Below are 21,923 nucleotides of genomic sequence, written 5' to 3'. Positions count from 1 at the left end.
TTATCGAGTGGCATCACTGGTGTATGGCGTCTTCGTGCACTTTCAATAGTTTTATTGGAAAATGGTAATTACGTGTTATTTAGGAAATTGGAACATGTACACTGCGAATATAATGCCTCTACTTTTTCTCCGTCCAACGATGTGGTGAAATGAATTGTATGTACACACAAATAGAAATTAAGCAGCCAGTAAGTAGTCTTTTTTTCCCCCCACAAAAGTGCTTGGATCAAGAACCATGGCGTTTGGCCAATGAGTTGTGTTCTGTCTTGAGCTAAACTGCCGTAAAATATACAATTGAAAGTTAGTTAGGGTTAGGATGCGGGCTAGCTGCCCTATTCAATGACATGGGAACCAAAACAAGCTTTTAGCTAACGTTCCTGAAAGCATTGCCGAAACCAGTGAAAAATCAGTTTTATTTTCAGATGATAAATTATTAGATTGTCAATCGCCAAATTTGCTTGTGGAGTTGTAAATTTAAGATATTTACCATCCAGTAGATCCTATATGAATGAAGCCCAAGATGCATCCCTGCAACAACTGTCTTGCCTTATCTAAGTCACCGGGGCTGTGATATGTTGCGTGAGCCTTTGGTTTGAACTTGTAGTATAAAATATAATGTTCTTTGTGACTTTCTTAATAGTATACTTTTTACATTGAGGTGCATGTCCCCTGCTTAGCTTCTGTATTCTTGTGATGCCATTGGTTTTTAAGGAAGTAGATGGGCACAATATATGAATGACTTTTTGGTACACTTTTAATAGTTGGAGATCCCCGTGAGTCATGTTTGTTTATTTTTGAATACTCATTGTCATGATTCCATCAATTAATTGGTGTTTAAAAAATCATGAAAGTTGGACTGTTTCCTGAAAACCTCAGCAGAGCCAGGAACATTGGCAGGGACCAATACCACCCTGGTCACAACCTGTTCCAGCTGTTGCCATCTGGCAGACGCTACAGGTCTCACAAAGCACGGACAAATAGACTTAAGGGCCTTTTTTTTCTCACAGCCATCAGGGCTCTGAGATTGCGTTAGCACGACACAGAATCCCTTCAGTGCAATAACTTTGGGGTGTGCAATAACAAAGGGCAATATCTTAGACTGTGAAATATTTTGGAATTCACCTAGCCGGGATGTGACTTTTTAAACTTTTATATTACTAGTTGGTTTTTTTTCCTGGGAAAACGCACTTTTTGGAGTAGCACCACCAATTTTGTTATACGCAGCTGTGTATGATGACAATAAAGACTTGACATATTTGATTGATTCTGTAACCAGCAAGAGTTATTGTTGACAAACCAGTGCTGTTGACGGGCACATAGCATGTGGGGTGGGGTGTCCAGCCCTTAATGCTCGCTTTTCCACGCAGCTCAATCTTGGCGACCACTCATGTTACAGAAGGCCTTCCCTCCCCACTTAGAATTATTTTTCCTTTAAGATTGCACCTGCCTAATTTCTTTGGCCCTTTTTATGTTTTACCACTTTTTGAATAAAATGCTCTTTTTAATACTGATGGTTGTTAAGGGGAGGGAGGCTATTCTTCAATGGATAATATGAAGAGGAGAAAAGTTAAATGTCAGAGTATTTCGTGGCTCTGTCAGAAGAACTACAATAAACACCCATTTTATTGATGCTTTGTTTCTATATACTTTTTTCGTATGCATGTAGTATTAATTTAATTAGTTTACACATGCACAGTCTTAAATGCCATGGTAAGAAAAAGGTAGTATTGTATTTACAACCCGTTCAAAATAAACAGTAAGTGCAGTCAAATTAGCGTGATTAGGGCCTAGCCCTCTTATGTGTTATGAATTCCACTGTAACACTATATGGTAGTTCTAACTCTATGACCATCAAAACAGAAAACTTGAGTTTGCACTTACCATTACACAGTTAGAAATATTGAAAAAACAATGTTGGTTGTATCGACACTGTGGTGTTGTCAAACTGTGCTGCCCTATACAACATGGCAAGAATACTACATTGCCTTCATGTGGAATTCCGGCATTATTTGAACCAAGAACGTAGTCATGTGAACACAAAGATGTAATGTTTTTTTTGTATGTTTATCTGATTGTAGCGTCACCATGTAAACTGGCCCTTGTTTTTTTTTTTGGGTGAAGACACAGTCGCTGGCATCTTGCTTGTCAAAGGAAGATCAGTAACACAAATTAATTTAAGGTTTTTGTAACATCAACAGGACAACCGTCAATTACTGAACGAGAGAATCAAGTTGGAGGGCATCATGACCCGAGTGGAGACGTACCTTAATGAGAATTTGAGGAAACGTCTTGATCAAGTGGAGCAGGTATAGTGTGCCTTACAATGTTCTGTCACAAGGGGAAATAATTATTTTGTCCCCTGCTGAATTTTATTAGGTTCATATACAAAATGACAAGTTGCTTTATATTCATTCGTTTTCTAAACCGCTAGTCCTCACAAGGGTCACAGGGGGTCCTGGTGCCTATCCCAGCTGACTTCGGGCACGAGACGGAGGACTTTTTATGATTATGCAAATGGTTATTTGGAAATAAGGAAAAATTGTTGAATGAAAAGACCCTGCGGCTGAGTGGTTAGAGTGTCAGGCTCACAGTTTGTGCATGGTTTTCCTCCCATATTCCAAAGACAGTGGTTGGACACTCTAAATTGCCCCTGAGTATGAGTGGGAGCGTGAATTGTTGTCTGTCTCCTTGATCAGCTGGCCACCTATTCAGGGTTTCCCCCGCCCCGTGTCCAAAAGTCAGCTGTGATCGGCTTCAGCACCCCCCATTACCCTTGCGAGGACAAGCGGTTTATAAAATGAGTGAATGCATATTTAGTGGAATTCACTTTTGATCTGATCATCACAATAACACGAATATATTTCACTGGTCATGTAATGCAGAATAGATTAACTTGTTATGAACTGCAAACACAGGAACTAAACGAGTTGCGAGAGACTGAAGGAGGCACTGTACTCACAGCCACGAATTCTGAACTGGACGCAATCAACAAACGAGTCAGAGAGACATTGTCACGCTCAGAAGGTATGGTTAACCTAGTTTTCACAGTATGATGAGCTTGAGCAAAAGTAATGTGGGATCAACGTTAAACCACAAAAATGTGTTACTTGGAGAAATTTGGATTAAAAAAACAATTTTATTGCAATAATTTTTTTCCAAATAGTAAATAGTACAATAATAAATTAATATCCAAGAGGTCTTAAGAATTTTTCTTAAGGGGTGTTTCATAATTTGGAGTTTCGTGAGTAGAATGCTTTTTTATGAACTTTTTTTCTAATTAAGTTATAAAAAAAACGCACTGTACTGATGGCACAAATTTTGTAGCTGTGAATTGTTGAAGGATCACAATAAACATACGTACAGTAATCCATCGATTGTCGCGACTTTAACTATTGTGGCTTAACTACATTGTGTTTTTTTTATTATTATTTTTTGTAAATTCTTAAAAATGTGAAAATCCACTCTCCAGCTTGCAAACAGAAGGCACTCCACTGTTTTCAGCTTGCAACTAGAACTCAGCACCGAATTTAAAAAAAAAAGATAATTTAATTAGGGTTGAGCCCACTTTGCGGTTTTTCGTTTATCGTGGCCATGTCTGTTCTGCATTAACCGCGATAATCGAGGGATTACTTTCAACGCTTGTAAAGACACAACTCAACAAATGAGTAAATATAGATACTTTTGCAGTAATTGAGTGCCTTTGACAACTTTATAATTTTCCTGGCTCCAAGACAAAAAGGAACTCACCGCTGGAGTGTGTCTACACCATTGTCACGGAATAAGTTGGAAAGGTGCCCATAAAGGGGACTTCTGGTCGGACGGTCGGTTTCATACTCATACGCCGGTGGCTACTATCATGCTCAGGCCAGCTTTTTAGCCTGCTTCTTTTGAACCTGGGTGCAGCTAGCATCTGTCTACAGCTCGCTAATCTCAGCTAATTGAGACCCGGCTTCCTTCTAGCCAATGGGAGGCCAGCGAAGTATTGGGAGATAGCCAATGGAAAGCAACTTTTTCATATAAATATTCATATTGTAGGAAAATTTAAAAAACAAACGGTAACTAGCTCGCCACCGGCCCAAGTGTCTGCTCTCTCATAGAACCTGTTTACAGATACAGTCGTACCTCTTTTTGTGAAATTAGTTGGTTCATAACTTTTTCATATGATGAAAATTTTAACTATAGCCGTACAGTATAATCCCTGGACCATTGCGGTTAATGTAGACCAGACATGGCTGCATTTAACAAAAAACAGCGGAGTCGGATCACCCCCATTATTACTACCACAATACATGTTTTCGCCCCTAAACAGAAATACAGATACACGAGTACCATTAAAGCTGGGCTATATGACAAATATTCATGATCGAAAAAACAATATCTGTCGATCAATAATTATCCCAATAACTATCAAATATTTTTGTTTCAAATTTGAAACTATTGAAGCGGAAAAATTGCACAATGCGCTCTGGTTGCAGACATGAAGCTGTGATAGACTCCAGCCCCCCTGTGACCCTTGTGAGGATAAGCGGTTTAGAAAATGAATGAATGCATCTTTATTGGAATTCACTTTTTATCTGATTACAATAACGCTGGAATAAATTTCACTGGTCTGGATGTGGTATTTAAATGATTGCATATAAAAGTTTTAAACAAAAAATACCAGTTTGGTTTGACTAAAACAGTTAATGTGTATTTTAAATATGGTTGACTATTAACACCTAAGACTAAGATTCACTTGTGTGTGCTCCTAGATTTGGACTCTTTGGTTGACAAGACAGAAAGTGAGATCAAGGATCACATTAAGAGTATGGATCGCTGGAAGAACATCGAAAAGGAACAAAACGATGCAATTAACCATGATACCAAGGAGCTGGAGAAGATGACCAACAGGCAGGGCATGCTGCTTAAGAAAAAGGAGGAGTGCATGAAGAAAATCAGAGAGTTGGGCTCATTACCTCAAGAGGCTTTTGAGAAGTATCAGACCCTCACACTCAAACAGGTATATTTGTCTTTTAAAACATCTAATGCACCTTTCAAAATCGACATTGGCTAAATGCCTTCTTGAATTTCAAAGATAATCAATTTTTAAACTCTGATGCAGAATGGGAAATTTTATCTGAGGCCTTGCCTGCCCAGTCCCTCAGTAATGACTCCGATACAAATCAGTGCTCTCTCTGCTTGCTGCTCTTGGGATCTCAGGCTTTGCCTTAATTGCACTTGCTGCAAACTCAATGTGTGAGCATGTGTGTTTCTTGCGATGAGAATGCAGGAAATTGTCTCCCTTTATTAGACAATCCCCACATCATTTTCTGTCTATGTGCCATTGTTGGCAGGGAGGATAATGTCACAGAAATGAATTCAAAAGACTGGACGATTCTTGCTATTTCTTTGGTAACTTTATTTACAGTGATGACTTGAGATACAAGCTTAATGTGTTTCGGGACTGAGCTCTTATGTCACTTTACCTGTATCTCAAATATTTTTTTCCCATAGAAAATAACTAAATACAAATTAATCCGTTCCCATCATCTGAAAAAAACACCTAAAAATAGGATAATACAATGGGAAAACATGTAATTCACCACCTATGCACACAAAGTAACAAATACCTATCTAGAGGTTATGATCTGCAATAAAATGTGACATTATTGTGTAGAGTATTGTATGGAGTTATTTTGCGACAAACACTGGAGAGAAACTTGACATGTTGGGTTAGCTACACTTAATACAACATTACATAACAAACTTTAAATTTAAGTTAAATTAACTTAGCTTACTATGCACACTTAAAAAAAATGGATGTAACCTTGTTTTTTTAAAGTTATCGAAACAGCCACCACTCGCGTTGAAGGTTTTGGCTAGCCTATCCCATTTCTCAGCTGCTTGCTTTACTTTCAAGTCCTCGCAGACCCCGCTAATTGATTGTCATGAAGATTACTGCGTGACTTGAAAAGGACCGCCTAGTGGCGAATCGTAGGCTCGTATGTCAAATTTGTCTCATCTCAGGGCAAAAATTAGCTCGGAATTTTCCACGCATCCCAAATTTCTCGCATGTTGGGACATTCGTATATCAAGGTATTACTCAATTGATATATTTCAGGGAGATCAGATAATATTTTTGTAGATAATCTGACCATGCACTTTTAATTTTATTTCCACATAGAGTTGGTCAAATTTTACATACACTTGTCATGAACGATGTCATGGCTCTTGAGTTTCCGGTTATTTCTACAACTCTGATTTTTCTCTGATAGAGTGATTGGAACAGATACTTCTTTGTCACACAAAGAAACATTCATGAAGTTTGACTTGATTATGGTTTAACAAAAAAAGTGATCAAATCTGCTGGGTCAAAAATATATACTACAGCAACACGAATTAGCAATTTCGGTGAAAGTTGTATCAGTGAAATGAGCTTCATAGCATGGCTTCTTAACTTTTTGTGAGTGAGTGACTACAGCTGGTGACTTCTCTGATGCCATTTAAATTAGTCTTCTTAGATGCAAACGCTACAATGGGAAAGACAAAGGAACTCAGCATGGATCTGAAAAAGCAAATCTTTGACCTGAAGAAGTCAGGAAAGTCACTTGGAGCCATTTCAACACAGTGCAGGTCCCAAGACCAACAGTGCAAACAATTGCTTGTAAGTATAAAGTGCATGGCACTGTTTTGTCACTGCCACAATCAGGAAGAAAACACAATATATCACCTGCTGCTGGGAGAAAATTGGTCAGGAGGGGGAAGATTCAACCGAGAATCACCAAAAAGCAGATCTGCAAAATATTAGAAGCTGCTGGAACACAGGTGTCAGTGTCCACATTCAAGTGTGTTTTGCATCTCCATGGACTGAGAGGCTGCCATGAAAGACGAAAGCCCTTGCTCCAAAAGCGGCACCTTAAACCTCGACTGAAGTTTGCTGCTAATCCCATGGAAAAAGATAAGATCTTCTGGAGGTCAGACAAAACGAAAATTGAGCTGTTTGGCCACAATGCCCAGCAACATGTTTGGAGGAGAAAAGGTGAGGCCTATAACCCCAAGTACACCCTGCCTACTGTCAAGCACGGTGGTGGTAGTATTATGCTGTGGGGCTGTTTTGCTGCCAATGAAACTGGTGCTTTACAGAGAGTAAATGGGATAATGAAGAAGGAGAATTACCTTCAAATTCTTCAAGAAAACCTAAATACATCACCCCGAAGATTGGGACTTGGGCGCAGTTGGGTGTTCCAACAGGACAATGAACCCAAACACATCAAAAGTGGTAATGGAATGGCTAAATCAGGGTTTAATTAAGGTTTTTGAATGGCCTTTCCAAAGTCCTGACTTAAACCCCATTGCGAACTTGTGGACAATGCTGAAGGAACAAGTCCATGTCAGAAAGCCATCAAATTTAACTGAACTGCACCAATTCTGTCAAGAAAGGTCAAATATTCAACCAGAAGCTTGTGGATGGCTATCAAAAGTGCCTAATTGAAGTGAAAATAGTCAAGGGACATGTGACCAAATATTAGCGCTGCTGTATTTATATTTTTGACCCAGCAGATTTTATCACTTTTTTCTGTTCACCAATCATAGTCATAAAAGAACCAAAGTCCACGAATGTTAATGTGACAAAGAAGTATCGGTTCCAATCACTCATCAGAGAAAAATTAAAGTTGTAGAAATAACTAAAAACTCGAGAGCCATGACATTTTGTTCTTCACAAGTGTATGTAAACTTTTGACCACAAATGTATATGTAATAGTATACGATTAGTAACTGTACTGTCTACAGGGCTGCTTAATCTGGCCAAAAAATTAGGATCGGTTATTAATATTTATTTTCATATGATTTGATCTCAAATCTTTTCACAAATTAAGTTTAGCTTTGTTTTTGGTTTGTTTTTTGTTAACTGACATTTTTGAAGAATGCAATGAAATCTTAAAAAATGATGTTATTTTGATGATTTCATCTAAATACATTAAACCTTGGCACAAGCTGAGAATGAGTGCTGAATCTCAGTTATTGGAAGAAAGTTTTTGGGTCTGATTTTTTATTTTTATTTTTTAAACCTTGTTTGGGGAGCTTTAAAACGCCATATGAATTTTAAAACACAAAATGTGTTATTTCCTGTGTGCGTTTAGTGTTACATGTTGTCACTTTTTGAGGGACTGTTTGCCATCTCCCAAACTACAATTTTTCCCCTCCTTAGAAAGCATGGAACAGTTGGAAGTTTTCATTTTTGGTGCATGTCCACTGTGAGAGATAACCTAAAAAGAAAAATCCAGAAATCTCAATGTATATATATTTTTTGTTTTTGTTTAATAATTTATTTGTTATACAGCCTCAAATGTGTATGATAGGTTCACCAATAGGCATTCCCAAATGCACACACAAATAAAACAGACATCAGACCCATCTGAGGTGTTCTTGCAAGAGAGAATCCAACCTGACACGTCTTCGTCCAAGGTTCATTCTGCCGTTCGACGCCTTTTTTTGCTATTTATTACACAAGATTTTACAACAGATATCTCAGTTCTCAAAACAATTGATCTTCCCAAGGGAGCGGTGTGAACCACACTGTGAGAAGTCAATACAATTGAGAGTCCTCCGGATCTTCCCAAGGGAGCGGAGTGAAGAATTTTGTGTGTCCAGCTGGAGAGAGGAGTGACTTCCTCGCTATTTAGGCTAACTCAGGAGCAATTATTTACACAGTTACAAGCTGATGTACTAAAATGACTTTTGTAATGTTAATAAGCTAAATAAAGCAAAGCATTCTTCGAGCAAATATATAATAATGTAAGACTAATAACCCTAACAGTGTATTTGAATATTTGCCTACCAGCTAGAATTCTAAACCTCAAAGATCTGCGAGTCTGCCTGTAAAAGTCCACCTTCACTCCATGTATTTTCATCCTGAATCAGATGTAGCTATTTGAGGTTATCAACTCCATAAAGACTCCTGTCCACCCCATATAATCAGTAAGACTTGAACTTGTAACATGGACAAGACCAAAGAGTTGTCCAGAGACAAAAATGTACACCTCCACAAGGGAGGAAAAAGCTAAAGAAATTGACTTGCAGCCTGGTGAAAAAAAGCTCCACTGTTGGAGCTATCATTTCAAAATAGAACTTAAACATGATGATCAAACTCAATCGGAGTGGTGCTCCATGTAAGATATCACCTTGTGGGTTCTCAATGAGCCTAAGAAAGGTTCATTCAGCCCAGAACTACACAAAAGAACTTGGTCAATGACCTGAAAAGAGCTGGGACCACTGACTGTTGGAAATGCACAACATGCTTTGAAACCATGCATGGCACAAAAAGTTCTCCAGCTTAAACCAGCACATGTTAAAGTCAATTATAAAATTCCAATGATTTTCTGGATAATACAAAAGGGGTCTTTTGTGTTCAGATGAGACCAAAATGGAACTTTTTGTTCATAATTCCACTACCCAAAGGTGTTTGAAGGAAGAGGAATGATGAGTACCATCCCAAGAAAAAACACCATGCCTACTGTGAAAGCATGCTTTGGGGGTGTTTTTTTTTTTGCACAAAAGACAGGACTACTCCACCTTATTAAGGAGAGTATTATATGGAGGCCATATCAAGAAATAGTTGTAAGATCGGGACGAAAAAGTCCAACCCGACCCGACCAATTAACTTGATTTGCAGGCCCTAAGCCAAAGCAAAGAAGAGATTTCATATTTCATTTATGAGTACTCAGGAGGGGTGATTTAACAAATGATACCAAATAAAAACCTGTCTTTTGTAACAAGTTAAACAAGACTGTACAAAAATTTACATCTTTGATAATTTAGATGTTTGACGATCATCACTTTTGTCAGTACAGCTGTTTATATGCCTGCTCAGTGTCGAGGTGCCAGTCTTTTTGTTCTTGTATGAAAGCAAAGAGCCACACTGACTACATTCAGTGAAGCAAACGCAAGTTTCTCTTGCATATTCAACAATCAGTATGAAGCTTTTCCACACCTTGTTTGTCTTTTCAGTTCTCGTCTTGAGTTTATCCTTAACTTCTTGCTCCTACATATTGGAGATAACAGGTCAAAATAGATGCACACTTGCGGTGGGGAAGATTATTAAGAAGGTGGCGTTCACGTGACGTGCGCAGAGAATGCTCTGGCTCTGCGGCTCCAAATTATAAGTATTCCTTAGTTTAGTATCCATTTATTTGTTTTAGTATGCATTTTTATAAACATATACATTTAGATTTTTTTAAGTCAGCGAGAGAGACGACACGTTATTTTAGTATACTTTTTTCAGCGAGAGAGAAGCCTGACCCAACCCGAACCTAAAGTGATGATTGACATTTTAGAAACCGACCCGACCTGAAATTTGGGTTTAAGGTCTTGCCTTTATGAAGGTACACAGCCAAGAAAACCAAGTAGTGGCCATAAAAAGCATATCAAGGTTCTGGCGTGGCCTGACCAGTCTCCGGACCTAAACCCAATAGAAAATCTTTCGAGGGAGCTCAAACGTTGTTTCTTGGCGACAACCCAGAAACCTGATTGTTCTAGAGAAGGCTACTGCACTAAATGTTATTGTTTTTCTCAGGTGTTCAAATACTTATTTGCGGCTGAATCACACCAATAAAATGGTAAAATAAAAAATCATGCATTGTGATTTCTGGATTGTTCTTTTTAGATCATCTCTCTTACAGTGTACATCTACCTACGTTCAAAATATCCGGCCCCTCTGTGATTTCTAAGTGAGGTTCAAATTCTTATACTACTTGAACTAACTCACTGTATGTATAAAATCAATGGGCATCTTAAACAGGTTTTCTTTCTTAAGTTCGTGACCGCTGATTATCAACATAGATAAAAAAAAATGTTTGTTCCCCAATCTTATCTCTATTTTAAACTGCCCTGCCCTTTACTGAAATTATGTTTTGCTCCTGAAATTCAAATTTAAAAATGAATTATTTATTAATAGAATATTAACTATTACACTGTAGGACATTAGTAATAGGATAACATGTATTCTATTCTTTCTCGGGACAGTTATTTCGTAAACTGGAGCAGTGCAACACAGAACTGAAGAAGTACAGTCACGTAAACAAGAAGGCATTGGATCAGTTTGTCAACTTTTCTGAGCAAAAAGAGAAACTTATCAAGCGTCAAGATGAACTCGAACGAGGTTACAAGTCTATCATGGAACTCATGAATGTCCTGGAGCTGCGCAAGTATGAAGCCATCCAGCTCACGTTCAAACAGGTGCTCTGCACATTTTGGTGGAATTTCTTTGCATATTAGTCACTTAACCCTTAACTTGTCTCTCGACTAGGTATCAAAGAACTTCAGCGAAGTGTTCCAGAAGCTGGTGCCGGGAGGCAAAGCTACGTTGGTGATGAAGAAGGGAGACGCTGAAGGCAATCAGTCCCAGGATGAAGAAGGCGGCGTAGATGGCGAAAGGGGTTCCAGCTCACAGAGCAGCGTACCATCCGTGGATCAATTTACTGGAGTGGGGATCAGGGTAAGAAGTTCCATTTAAATTCATATAATTCAACTGTTGGCGATCTTTCCAGTCCTCAAAATGTGTATAACTTTTTTAAAAACTTGTTTTATTTTTTTTTAATTAGTATTTGAATGTTTACCAATAAAATGTAGACATAAAATTATAATAATTTTTGAACTCTAAAGTACACCTGACTAAGTTGCACCACCCAGATTTCACAAAATTTACAGAAGAAATCTATATATGCTGCACTTGATTATATGTCCCAGGTGTCCATGTTTTATATGGGATAATAATTTAGATGTTATACAGTAATCCCTCAAATATCACGGTTAATGTGGACCAGACAATCGAAAAACTGCGAAGTAGGGTCACCGCTATTTAAAAGAAATAAAAATAAATTATTCAGTGCAGAGTAGCAAGAGTAGGGCTTCTGGTTATGATTTTCAACATAGATTTTCAAATTTTACTTTAGTAGCAAGCAGAAGACAGGGGAGTTGCTTCCGCCTGTGAATTTCTGCGTAGTTGTTTTTTTCACATTTTTGTGAACTTTAAAAAATAATAATAATAATAATTATTCCCCAGAAAAATCTCTGATGTAGTGGAGCCGCTAAAGTTGAATCTCGAAATGGCAAGGGATTTTAATTGACCACAAATATCTTTAGTCGCCAAATAAGCACGCATCAACAAGCCAAGTCTTGTTCTCAATCTGATGCAGTGGCTTGTCACATGAGGTAGCCAACCACAAAAAAAATCCCACTCATGTTCACTGAAACCTCTTTAAATTTCAAAAATAGTATACTTAATTTACAGATAAGTCTTCTTAAAAGCCCCCAGAACAATTGATCCCATTTGTCTAGAAGCTTTGTTGTTGTATACTAAGGCAGTGGCTAATATGAAAGTAACTCAATTCTTTGTGTTTTGTACTGTGTGCTGTACAGGTATCATTCACGGGAAAGCAGGGTGAAATGAGAGAAATGCAGCAACTGTCTGGTGGTCAAAAGTCTCTGGTGGCACTCGCGCTGATCTTTGCCATCCAAAAGTGTGACCCTGCCCCTTTCTACCTTTTTGACGAGATTGACCAGGCCTTGGACGCACAACACAGGAAGGCTGTCTCAGGTAATGGGCCCCACATTTCGCCAAATGCTGAAACCCTCTTACCATGCATGAACTCTAACATTTACATCTTTGTTGCTTACCCAATGAAGACATGATTGTTGAGTTAGCGGGCCATGCTCAGTTCATCACTACAACCTTCAGACCTGAGCTACTGGAGTCTGCTGATAAGTTTTATGGAGTCAAATTCAGAAACAAGGTGAGTAGGGATTTAGTGGACCCTTAAAACTTTGAATTAAATTTGTCTAAATAAATCTCAGCAGCGGGTCGATAGCATTTATTACTTCTCACTAAGTTTGGTGCTTGAGGGCTCCAGTCTTTCTTTGGCCTGGACTTGGTTGGAGCTTCAGTTACAGGTGAAAGCCAAACTTGAAAAAGAAAGAAATGCATCTTTTATCATTTCAAAGGTATAGTGCTGTAGGAAGAATGTTTTGCTTTTAAAATTGTACTTAAAATACAAACATTTAACCTAATATACAGTCATATGAAAATTTTGGGCCACCCCTGATTATTTGCAAGAATTTCCTTTGTTCGTAAGTATCTGCTGATACTGACTGAAAACCATGCGACCTTCGACTTTAACAAGATTGCCAGTAGCTGCACTGGCCACGTAGCCCGAAAGCATGATGCAACCACCACCAAATTTTACTATGAGTAGCAATTGTTGGTCTTGGAATGCTGTGTTATTCTTCCACCTGCATCCTGTTATGTCCAAATGACTCAATGTTAGTTTCATCAGTCCACAGCACCTTGTTCCAAAATGAAGCTGGCTTGTCCAATGTGCTTGATTATAGCTCAAGCGACTCTGTGCCATGTGCGCAGAAAAGCAGTGGCGGTACGTCGGGGCCTTCAAGCCCTTTTCTGCTGGCATAAGAAAATATCTGAATCATATATTTTATTTTGTCCCTCAATACTTATTAAATAATTCCAAATTGTCTGTTAGCTTCCTTTCGCCCTGGTTGCACTGCTTCCAGATGTGTTTTCATATTGAAGCATTTAACCAATCACATTTTAGCCTTTATTTGTTGCCAGGGTCAGAAATCTGCCTCAAGGCCTTCACAATCAATTCTGTGGGCTCTGCTGCATTAAACAAGCGTCGATAAAACTGTTTCTTTAACTAATCAGATTCCGAGTTGGCTACACCACAATTGCCTTGTCGCAAGCGTAGGGATACGTCATCGCTTTCACCAACTATGATTGGCTAGTGATTAGCCAGAACTACCAAACTGTATTTGGAGCAAGCTGCACTGGCAAATATATTGTTGTGCTGATTTAAAGTCATTTTCAAGATGGACTATGCCAGAAATACGACCAGACATGTTCGACTTCCAGCATTTGCTTTGATGGCGATATGAAAGAAGGAAGAAAGAAAGGAGGATGGATATTGTGTACAGTTAAAAGGGATTTTTGGTGAGTAAAATATGGCTATATTCATAATTAATATTTCAATTGTAAGCCAAGTTCTGATATCTCAAAAGCTCCAGTGTTCGTATTTAATCACTAATTCCTGCCATGAAGTGGATTTTACCCTATTTTAGTGCATTTTTTGCCGTTTCGCCATTAACGTCCATCGCTGTCTTTTCCCGGGGAAATCACCCTCCGGCCCTGTTGTAATGTCTGAAAAGCTCCAGTTACAACATAGCAAATATTTTTTAAGAAAAAAAGTTGTCTTTAATCATTAAATGCTGCTAGGAAGTGGATTTTACCCGTGGAAGGCGCTACAAGAAAATGCACGGACCGCCACTACAGAAAAGTCTTCTTTTGCTTGACTCTCCCCATACAGTATCTCCTTGTTCAAAGTGTGCTGAATAGTTGAATGATGCACATTGACACCATCTGAAGTAAGATAATTTTGTTGGTCTTTGGAGCTGGTCTGTTGGTTGAATTTGACTGTTCTCACCATCCTTCGCCTCTGCTTATCTGAGATCTTTCTTGGTCTGCCACTCTGGGCCTTAACTAGAACTGTGCCTGCGGTATTGCATTTCCTCACTGTTTGCCCCAGTGGAAACTGACAGCTGAAATCTCAGAGCCAGCTTTTTGTATCTTTCCCTTAAACCATGATGTCGAACAATCTTTGTTTTCAGGTCATATGATTCGTTTTGAGGCTCCCATGTTCCATTCTTCAGAGAACATGCAAAGAGAACAACTTGCAATGGGCAACCTTGAATACCCTTTCCTTTCTCATGATTGGCTTCACCTGTGTATGTAGGTCAAGTGTCAACAATAACAAACATTCACTAATTAGTGCTAAGGGTATTCAAATCAATAAAACGGGTTCAAATTTTTATGCACCTACCTACTTTTGTTGGGGTAATAATTGCACATTGTAAATCAAATGAACTTCATTTCACTTCTCAAATATCACTGTTTGTCTGCTATACTTGAATGAATGAATTAGCTCATCCGACAACTAATAATTTATGAAGGCAAACCTTGAAAATGATCAGGGCTGCCCTAACCTCTTCATACGACTGTAAGAGTGCCCCATGCTGCAAATAGTAATGGTAACACGTTCTAAGTTCTGTCGATAAATTGTTATAGAGTAGGAAGTGTGATTTGTGTGAGAAATATTTTTCCAACAAAAGTTTCAATTTAAATAAATTTAACAAGTGAACTGCCTCATACTTTTTGCATCTTTTTCTAGGTGAGTCACATTGATGTTATCACAGCAGAGCAGGCCAAAGACTTTGTGGAGGACGACACTACCCACGGTTAAATAAATGGTTGACTCCTGCTCTGTTTCTTTTGTATTGTGCCCCTAATGTTGCCTGGAATTTCTAATTGGAGATGACTTACTTTATGTTCATATTTAGCAGTTTAAGTACAGCAGAAAAGCCCCCAATTCTCTGTGACATTAAACGTGCTAAGCCAGTGAGAATTTCCTTGTTCAGCATATAAACCTTAATGTGATTATTTGAAGTCAGCATCATTTATCTGATGCAAAGTTAGACCTTTTTTTTAATTTTTCATTGAATATTTTGTCAGGATTCTTCTGTTCGTAAGACTTTTTTCTGACCCTTTTATATGTAATAAAAACATGTTGAAAAAAACAATCTCTACTCCTCTCTACCTATGGATGGAATGGACTGCTTTACAGAAATGAAATGGAAAAAATGTTTACTCCCTTTCAAAGATAGAGGAAAACAGCTCACATTGAAAGCAATATACACTAATCCCTCTTTTTTGCGAATAATGCAGACATGGCCGTGATAATTGAAAAATCGCGAAATAGGATCCATATTATTACTGCATACCATAATACATATTACTGTACCACAAGGAGAGACACTGATGCCATATATGCAGTTTGTGAAGGCGTTTGTGATCCCGGCTTTCCAGTTGCTCATCCAGTATACAGGCAGCAAGGTATGTTCTTAGATGTATTAAGTTCATCATCTTGTGGCCATGTCTAGTGTTCATTATCCATAATATTTGAGGGATTATTGTACTCTCCTGACTAAGCGTGGCACCCACTTCCAAAAACTTGCCGCCCGGGGCCGGGCTGCCCGTTCTGCCGGGGGCCGGGTCGCAGACCATGCTCACCGCGCCGCTGGATCATTGGGTGGTATGTGTCGCAGGATGGCCGGATGCCGACGCTTGCCGGTAATGTTAGACGGTGGTCCAGCGGCGCATGCCGTCCGGGTAATCAAACTTCCACATCGCTCCTCCGCGCCGTCTAATCGTCAGTTGGCCACCCAGTGAGCTCTATTTTCGGATAAGTGCAACAATGTCAGCCCACTGCCCGGACTTAAATGGAATCTCAACTTCCACCTTGGTGTCCGGCCATCCTCGCCGGCCAAAGTGCTATATTTTCGGACAACGCCAATGACGTCTGCCGTAACGTCGCCCCAGTGCTTGTACTGTTATGCATTTCTGGGACATCCCACCATCAGATCTGCTACCACAAAGCTCCGGAGACGGCTGAGCGAGCTGTTTTGGCTCAGGGCCACGGCGTCCGCCATAACGTTTCCTGTGGTTCGCAGCTTAGAAAAAACTTCCCCTTCACCGCTGCTCTCTGCTGTCCAATTCGCCGAGCAAGTTCTATTTTCAAATAGGCGCCACAGAGTAAGGTCAAACGGGGCTTGCATTTCTGATAAAAATCCAATCATCACAGGGTCTCCGAAAGCTCTATTTTTGGATATAAATGATGGCCATTGCCCCCCATTTTTCCCTCAGTGCTCCGTTGAGTGACACCTCTTTGATCTTCAATTGTATTTATTAGTGACACGTGTAAGACAGGAGTGGCTTCGGTTTGCGAGTTTCAGCGTAGATTTTCCACATTCTTATGAACTTTTTTTCTGAAAAATATTTGCTATGTTGTGAAACTGCAAAGTGAAGAATGATCACAGCAGTATACTTATATGTAGACCTGGGCGATAAAACGGGAATTTTTGTCAAATAATATGTCAACAATCATAATGAAATCTCAAATTGCTACTGTTAGGTTTATCATTATTATATATGTGGTTGCAATGATATTAAACATTACACATTAACGCTTTGCTTATTAGGAATGTTAGAGTTATCAATATTATATATGTGCTTGCATTGAAGAACGCTTTGCTTATTTTGGATATTAAACATTACATATATTAATGAGTTATCAATATTATATATGTCCTTGCAATGAAGAACGCTTTGCTTATTAGGAGTGTTAGGTTCATCATTATTATAAAGGTGACATTAATACAGTGGAGTTTTAATACATGTCTTGCAAAAGAAATGCTTGCTCCAAAGTTAACCAAAACATCTTTGGAGGTCACTTGTCCTTCACACCTGGACTTCTCGAGACTATGGTTCAACAACAAGTTCTTGGGAACTGTGGACTTGTTATGGTAAACGTGGCTCCTCAAGATGGTCCGCAATAACACTCGGGAATATTCGACAGACCGACAATAGTTTTGAGAACTGAGACAAATTGTTGTGAAACACTGAGTACTGTTTAGACTTCTGTTATACATGTTACTTAACACTGATTAATATATTAGCAAAGGAGACACCGGAGTCTTCAGAATCATCTGACCGGAGGCGCATGTGGACGGATTCTCTTCTTGCAAGAATAAAAAGATATGATCTCAGATGCCTCCATTATTGAAAGTTGAACTTGGGAGTACTTATTGGTAAATCTATCATTTTGGTCCTTCGAAGCCTGGGGTCCACACACTGAAAGGAATTCCAGGCGCTTGGTCGACGTCTGGGAAGACCGTGGCCACAGCATTTTAAACCCTTTTACGGGCAGGATTCTCGACGGAGCGCCTGGATTCACAACGGTTGACGACCTTCCTGCTGGGGGAGACATCTGAGGCCATCTCTTGTAAGCCACATGAATGTTTGCATTTGTTGACAGTTTCCAAATGCGCGAAGGGACATTACATGTGAAGGTCCATTTTGGGGGAAAATGTGACAAATCCTGTGATACTAGTCACTGGCAGGTAAAGAGACAGAGTAGTCTATAAAACTGAGTGTCGGTGCCCTGTACTGTCCGGAAAGGTACTTAAACTCCGAGAAGTGTACCAGGGGGTATACTTGTCTGTTTGTGTGTAGTGATCTACAAAAAAAAAAAATGGGGGAAAAACGCTATCACCCCAGCCTGGGCCGCCGCAAATGAGTGACGTGCTTGAACAATATCCCATAATCGATAAACTTGAACTGAATACGACTTGAAAAAAGGCCATAGGTGTCACGTCGCATAAAATTGACGTAGAGGAATTTGTCTTACAAATGGAGGACATTAGGTCTTATCACCTGGGTGGAGTAGAAACCGCAAATTTGGATAGCCGTGTCAAAAGGTGATTGGCATGCTGTTAGAAGGAATTAGGATCCAAAAACTGATAGTGGGCCATTAGGGCATAACAGCTGTGAAGTGGATTTGAGTGCGTGAAATGATAGAGCGGGCCACGGGGAAATTTAAAAAAAAAAAACTTTAGAGGTGAAACTATTGCCACCTCAAATCTGCGTACAAACAGCTAAACTGATAGCATTAAAGAGGGTATAACTTAATGCAAAACGTGGAGGTAATTTTTTTTTACAAATGGTTAGAATACTAGAGTGGGGGTGGGTGTTTCAATGTGTCACTTTTCCGTTATTGCATTACTGGCAAACAGTTAGTTAATCGCAGCCACTCGCATGACAGTCGCTCCTGCTGACTGACTGGGGCGACGAACGGCGGCAATTGAACTTCCAAAACAAAAACTCGCTCGCTCACTCACTCGCTCACTTGCTCGCTCGCTCGCTCAGTCACTCGCTCGCCCGCTCGCCCGCTCGCCCGCTCACCCAATCACCCACTCACCCACTCACTCACTCACTCACTCACTCACTCACTTCTTTATTTATGTATGTATGTATTTATGTATGTATGTATTTATGTATGTATGTATTTATGTATTTAAAAATGGTTCTATGGTTAAACCTACTCCTAACTTTAATAGGTGTTAAGATACTGAATGATGATTCTCTTCACCGCCCTTTATATTTAACACCATGGCTTCCTGCTGTATCCTCTTTTTCTTTTGTCTCAAATATACTTTATAATGGAATTGCCACCCTATAGCATTGACGGCTTTTTTTGTCTTTTTTTTTATCATTCTATGTTTTTTATGTTAAAGAAAATACATGTTAGGGGAGTCCATAGAGATAGAACATTGGTGTTTGAACTTAGTTTTACAGCTTAGCCAGTATTAAACCATCCCCTGACCAACAAATAAAGAATTAAGTTTATACATTTTGAAGTTGGAAATTATCGATAAAATGATTCATTCGCTCATCTTCCATTCCATGGATCCTCAAAAGCAGTGGCAATCAAATGATCAGCTCATCAGACAGCTGTGCAGAAGCTTGATACTAATGCTGATTATTTGATTCTGGTGTGGTTGAGGAGGGAGATGTGGAAAACAGACTGGATAGTCGCTCTTGAGGACCGGAGTTAGCCACCCCTGCTCCAAAGGACTGCGGGGGTTGCTGGAGTCTAACCCAGCTGACTTCGGGCAAAAGGTAGACTACACCCTATGCAGGGCATGCAGAGGGAAGAACTACTATATGCCCTCACAATCATACCACCACGAGTGGGAATCAAGCCCGCATCTGCCCGTATTGGAGTCAGGCGAGTGAACCTCTACATCACGAGGAAGCTCCAATAATATGATGATACTTTAATATGATAAAAGGATACGGTTTTCTTTTCTACATTTTATTATTCATTCTGCCTTACTCTAGATTGCTCGTACAGTCTTTTATGTCTTATTTATGTTATATATGAAGTCAGGAGTCACTCTTGTTTATAAATTCTAAGAATATTGTAGTACATCTTGTTATATAGATTACATATATAGATAAAATATTGAACATGTCAATAGATGTGTGCAACTGTATGTTAAGTTTCCCCGTACACACTATGAGCACTGACAGAAAAATGATTTGTTTGGAAGATTATGTTACAACAGCTGTGGCTCTTATTTTTTTCCTTATGTCATTTTACCATCAAGACTCATGAAAGACAGTCATAATTCTTGTTTCTACTTAACTTATTTTTAATGCCTCACAACACATTAAAGAAATACAAAACTTATTCACTTCTTGCTCATAGCATTTAAAGTTATATGTGGTGATATATCTGGCAATTTTTCAAAGACTGATCGTGTTCACACTTCTGTCTGACTCTGGATTGTCAATGAAAGCTATGTTATTAACTTTGGCAATATGATTCATTTAGACATGTTAAATGCCTCACTCTGGAGTCTGGATCAAGTTGCTGCTTTGTTTTTCACCTGTCTGATGCTAGGGTTGGGCAATGAGGCGTTAAGCTGCTAGATTCTGTGACGAAAGTTCTAAATAGTTCACAAGGTGTGTATTAAATCAACCGCCATTTCATTTTTATTTGTTAGCAACAGGGATTGAACTACAGTAACCGTTAAGCTCCACTGATGCCAATGTCACCACAATGTCGATCAATATTAATGAAAAAAAACGTCAGGTATCTACTCTGTAGATCATGTGACTAGTCTGTACCTCTGGAGCCAAAGCAGGTGAACAGGACAGCTGACATTTTGCAGAGTTGTCAACAGCTGAGAATGACCACCTTATGCCCTTGCATTGATATTTTATGAACACAGTGGGCATACCTATAACCTTTAGAGGAAACTTGTGTTTTTTCATCTTCCACGCCCTATAGCTTTCAAACATTCTCTTTAACATTAACTCATTCGATACCATTGACGTCTGTTCCATTTGGACGGCAATCATTCTTATGTTCTACTGCCAAAATATTTCTTTAAACCAATTCTTGAAGTAAGGGTAAACTGCAACATACTTACTATCTCCTAATGTGTTTTCTTCCTTTTCTATGGAAGAGAACAGCTCTGTGCTAAAGCAATTTGTCCCCTGGGTGTTACATATAGCACAGATGGATACTCCTAATCATTTGTTTCATCGATCATTGATTTTGAAGAAAATTATTTCTTATAATCTCATGTATTCTTTAATTGTTTTCAAATAAATAAGTTTTTACCTATCTTTGATTTGGAGACAGAACGCCTGTGAAATTTAAGATCTTTAGTGGGCTGTGTAGATAAAAATAAGTCATTTACATAGCTAATTAAATTATCTCAGGGAAGAATTGTGTCTTTGTTACGGGCTGTCGAGGGCCGTCTCACCTTTGGCCCCAAACTAGTCTTCTTGTATGAGGAAGGCTGGTGTTGCACCCTGCATTTTCATATTGCTTGAAACACAGGGAGAAATAACTTTTACTGTAATCATCACACACAAAAACATAATATAAAATTACACATATATATTGCTCCGACCGTCATACACTGCACATTATAATGTTAATGGTAATGGCGGCCAAGGGTAGCGTGCTAAATGCTATTCCATGTGTGTGCCTATTCTTTGTTACGACCCTCAGACACTCCACATATAATGCTAACGTTAATAACTTAAACACATTAGCATGTCACACTGGCCACAGACAGGCCTCTTATTAACACTTAGTGGCAAAAACCAAGTTGTGGATTGGAAGAAAAGGATAAAAGAAGAAGACTAGACAGGGGCTTGCTTTTCAATCTTACTTTTCTGAGAATTCGAACTCCTGGAAAGAGCCTATCCCGGTCAGGCAAAGGAAGAGTAAGGTTCAAAAGCGAGCCTGGTTGCCTCCCTAATTGCTAGGCATATATTGAAATGGGATCGTGTTTGTTTTTAAATCTGGGTATGCTAAGACACACATTTGTCAGTAATTCAACATTTTAACAGCGACAAATTTCTGTCTGGTTTTAACAGTCTGCAGCAGCGAACTCTTTCGGTTCCCAAATGTAAAAGACTATCAGATATCATAATGAAATGACAATGTACGATCAAATCA

General features: G+C 39.1%; 1 protein-coding gene and 1 long non-coding RNA gene across 3 annotated transcripts in view; one reads left to right on the top strand and one right to left on the bottom strand.

The window, feature by feature from the left end:
- Positions 1-15,624, top strand: part of smc3 (structural maintenance of chromosomes 3) — a 69,169-nt gene extending 53,545 nt beyond the window's left edge. Inside the window, exons 23-30 of one of the 2 annotated variants that reach the window (XM_077718316.1) lie at positions 2,199-2,306; positions 2,916-3,024; positions 4,752-4,999; positions 11,002-11,214; positions 11,285-11,473; positions 12,397-12,574; positions 12,664-12,770; positions 15,216-15,624. In XM_077718316.1, coding sequence (XP_077574442.1) covers positions 2,199-2,306; positions 2,916-3,024; positions 4,752-4,999; positions 11,002-11,214; positions 11,285-11,473; positions 12,397-12,574; positions 12,664-12,770; positions 15,216-15,287 — 1,224 coding nt within the window. In that variant the 3' untranslated portion in view covers positions 15,288-15,624. The other variant, XM_077718317.1, reaches the window with a different exon arrangement.
- LOC144197745 (uncharacterized) overlaps positions 1-21,923 on the bottom strand; it is a 30,842-nt gene that overhangs the window by 3,881 nt on the left and 5,038 nt on the right. The gene's annotated exons all lie outside the window — the stretch shown is intronic.

This window comes from Stigmatopora nigra, chromosome 6 (genome assembly GCF_051989575.1).
Source record: "Stigmatopora nigra isolate UIUO_SnigA chromosome 6, RoL_Snig_1.1, whole genome shotgun sequence".
Classification (NCBI taxonomy): Eukaryota; Metazoa; Chordata; class Actinopteri; order Syngnathiformes; family Syngnathidae; genus Stigmatopora; species Stigmatopora nigra.
This window is presented reverse-complemented; position numbering and strand designations above follow the sequence as displayed.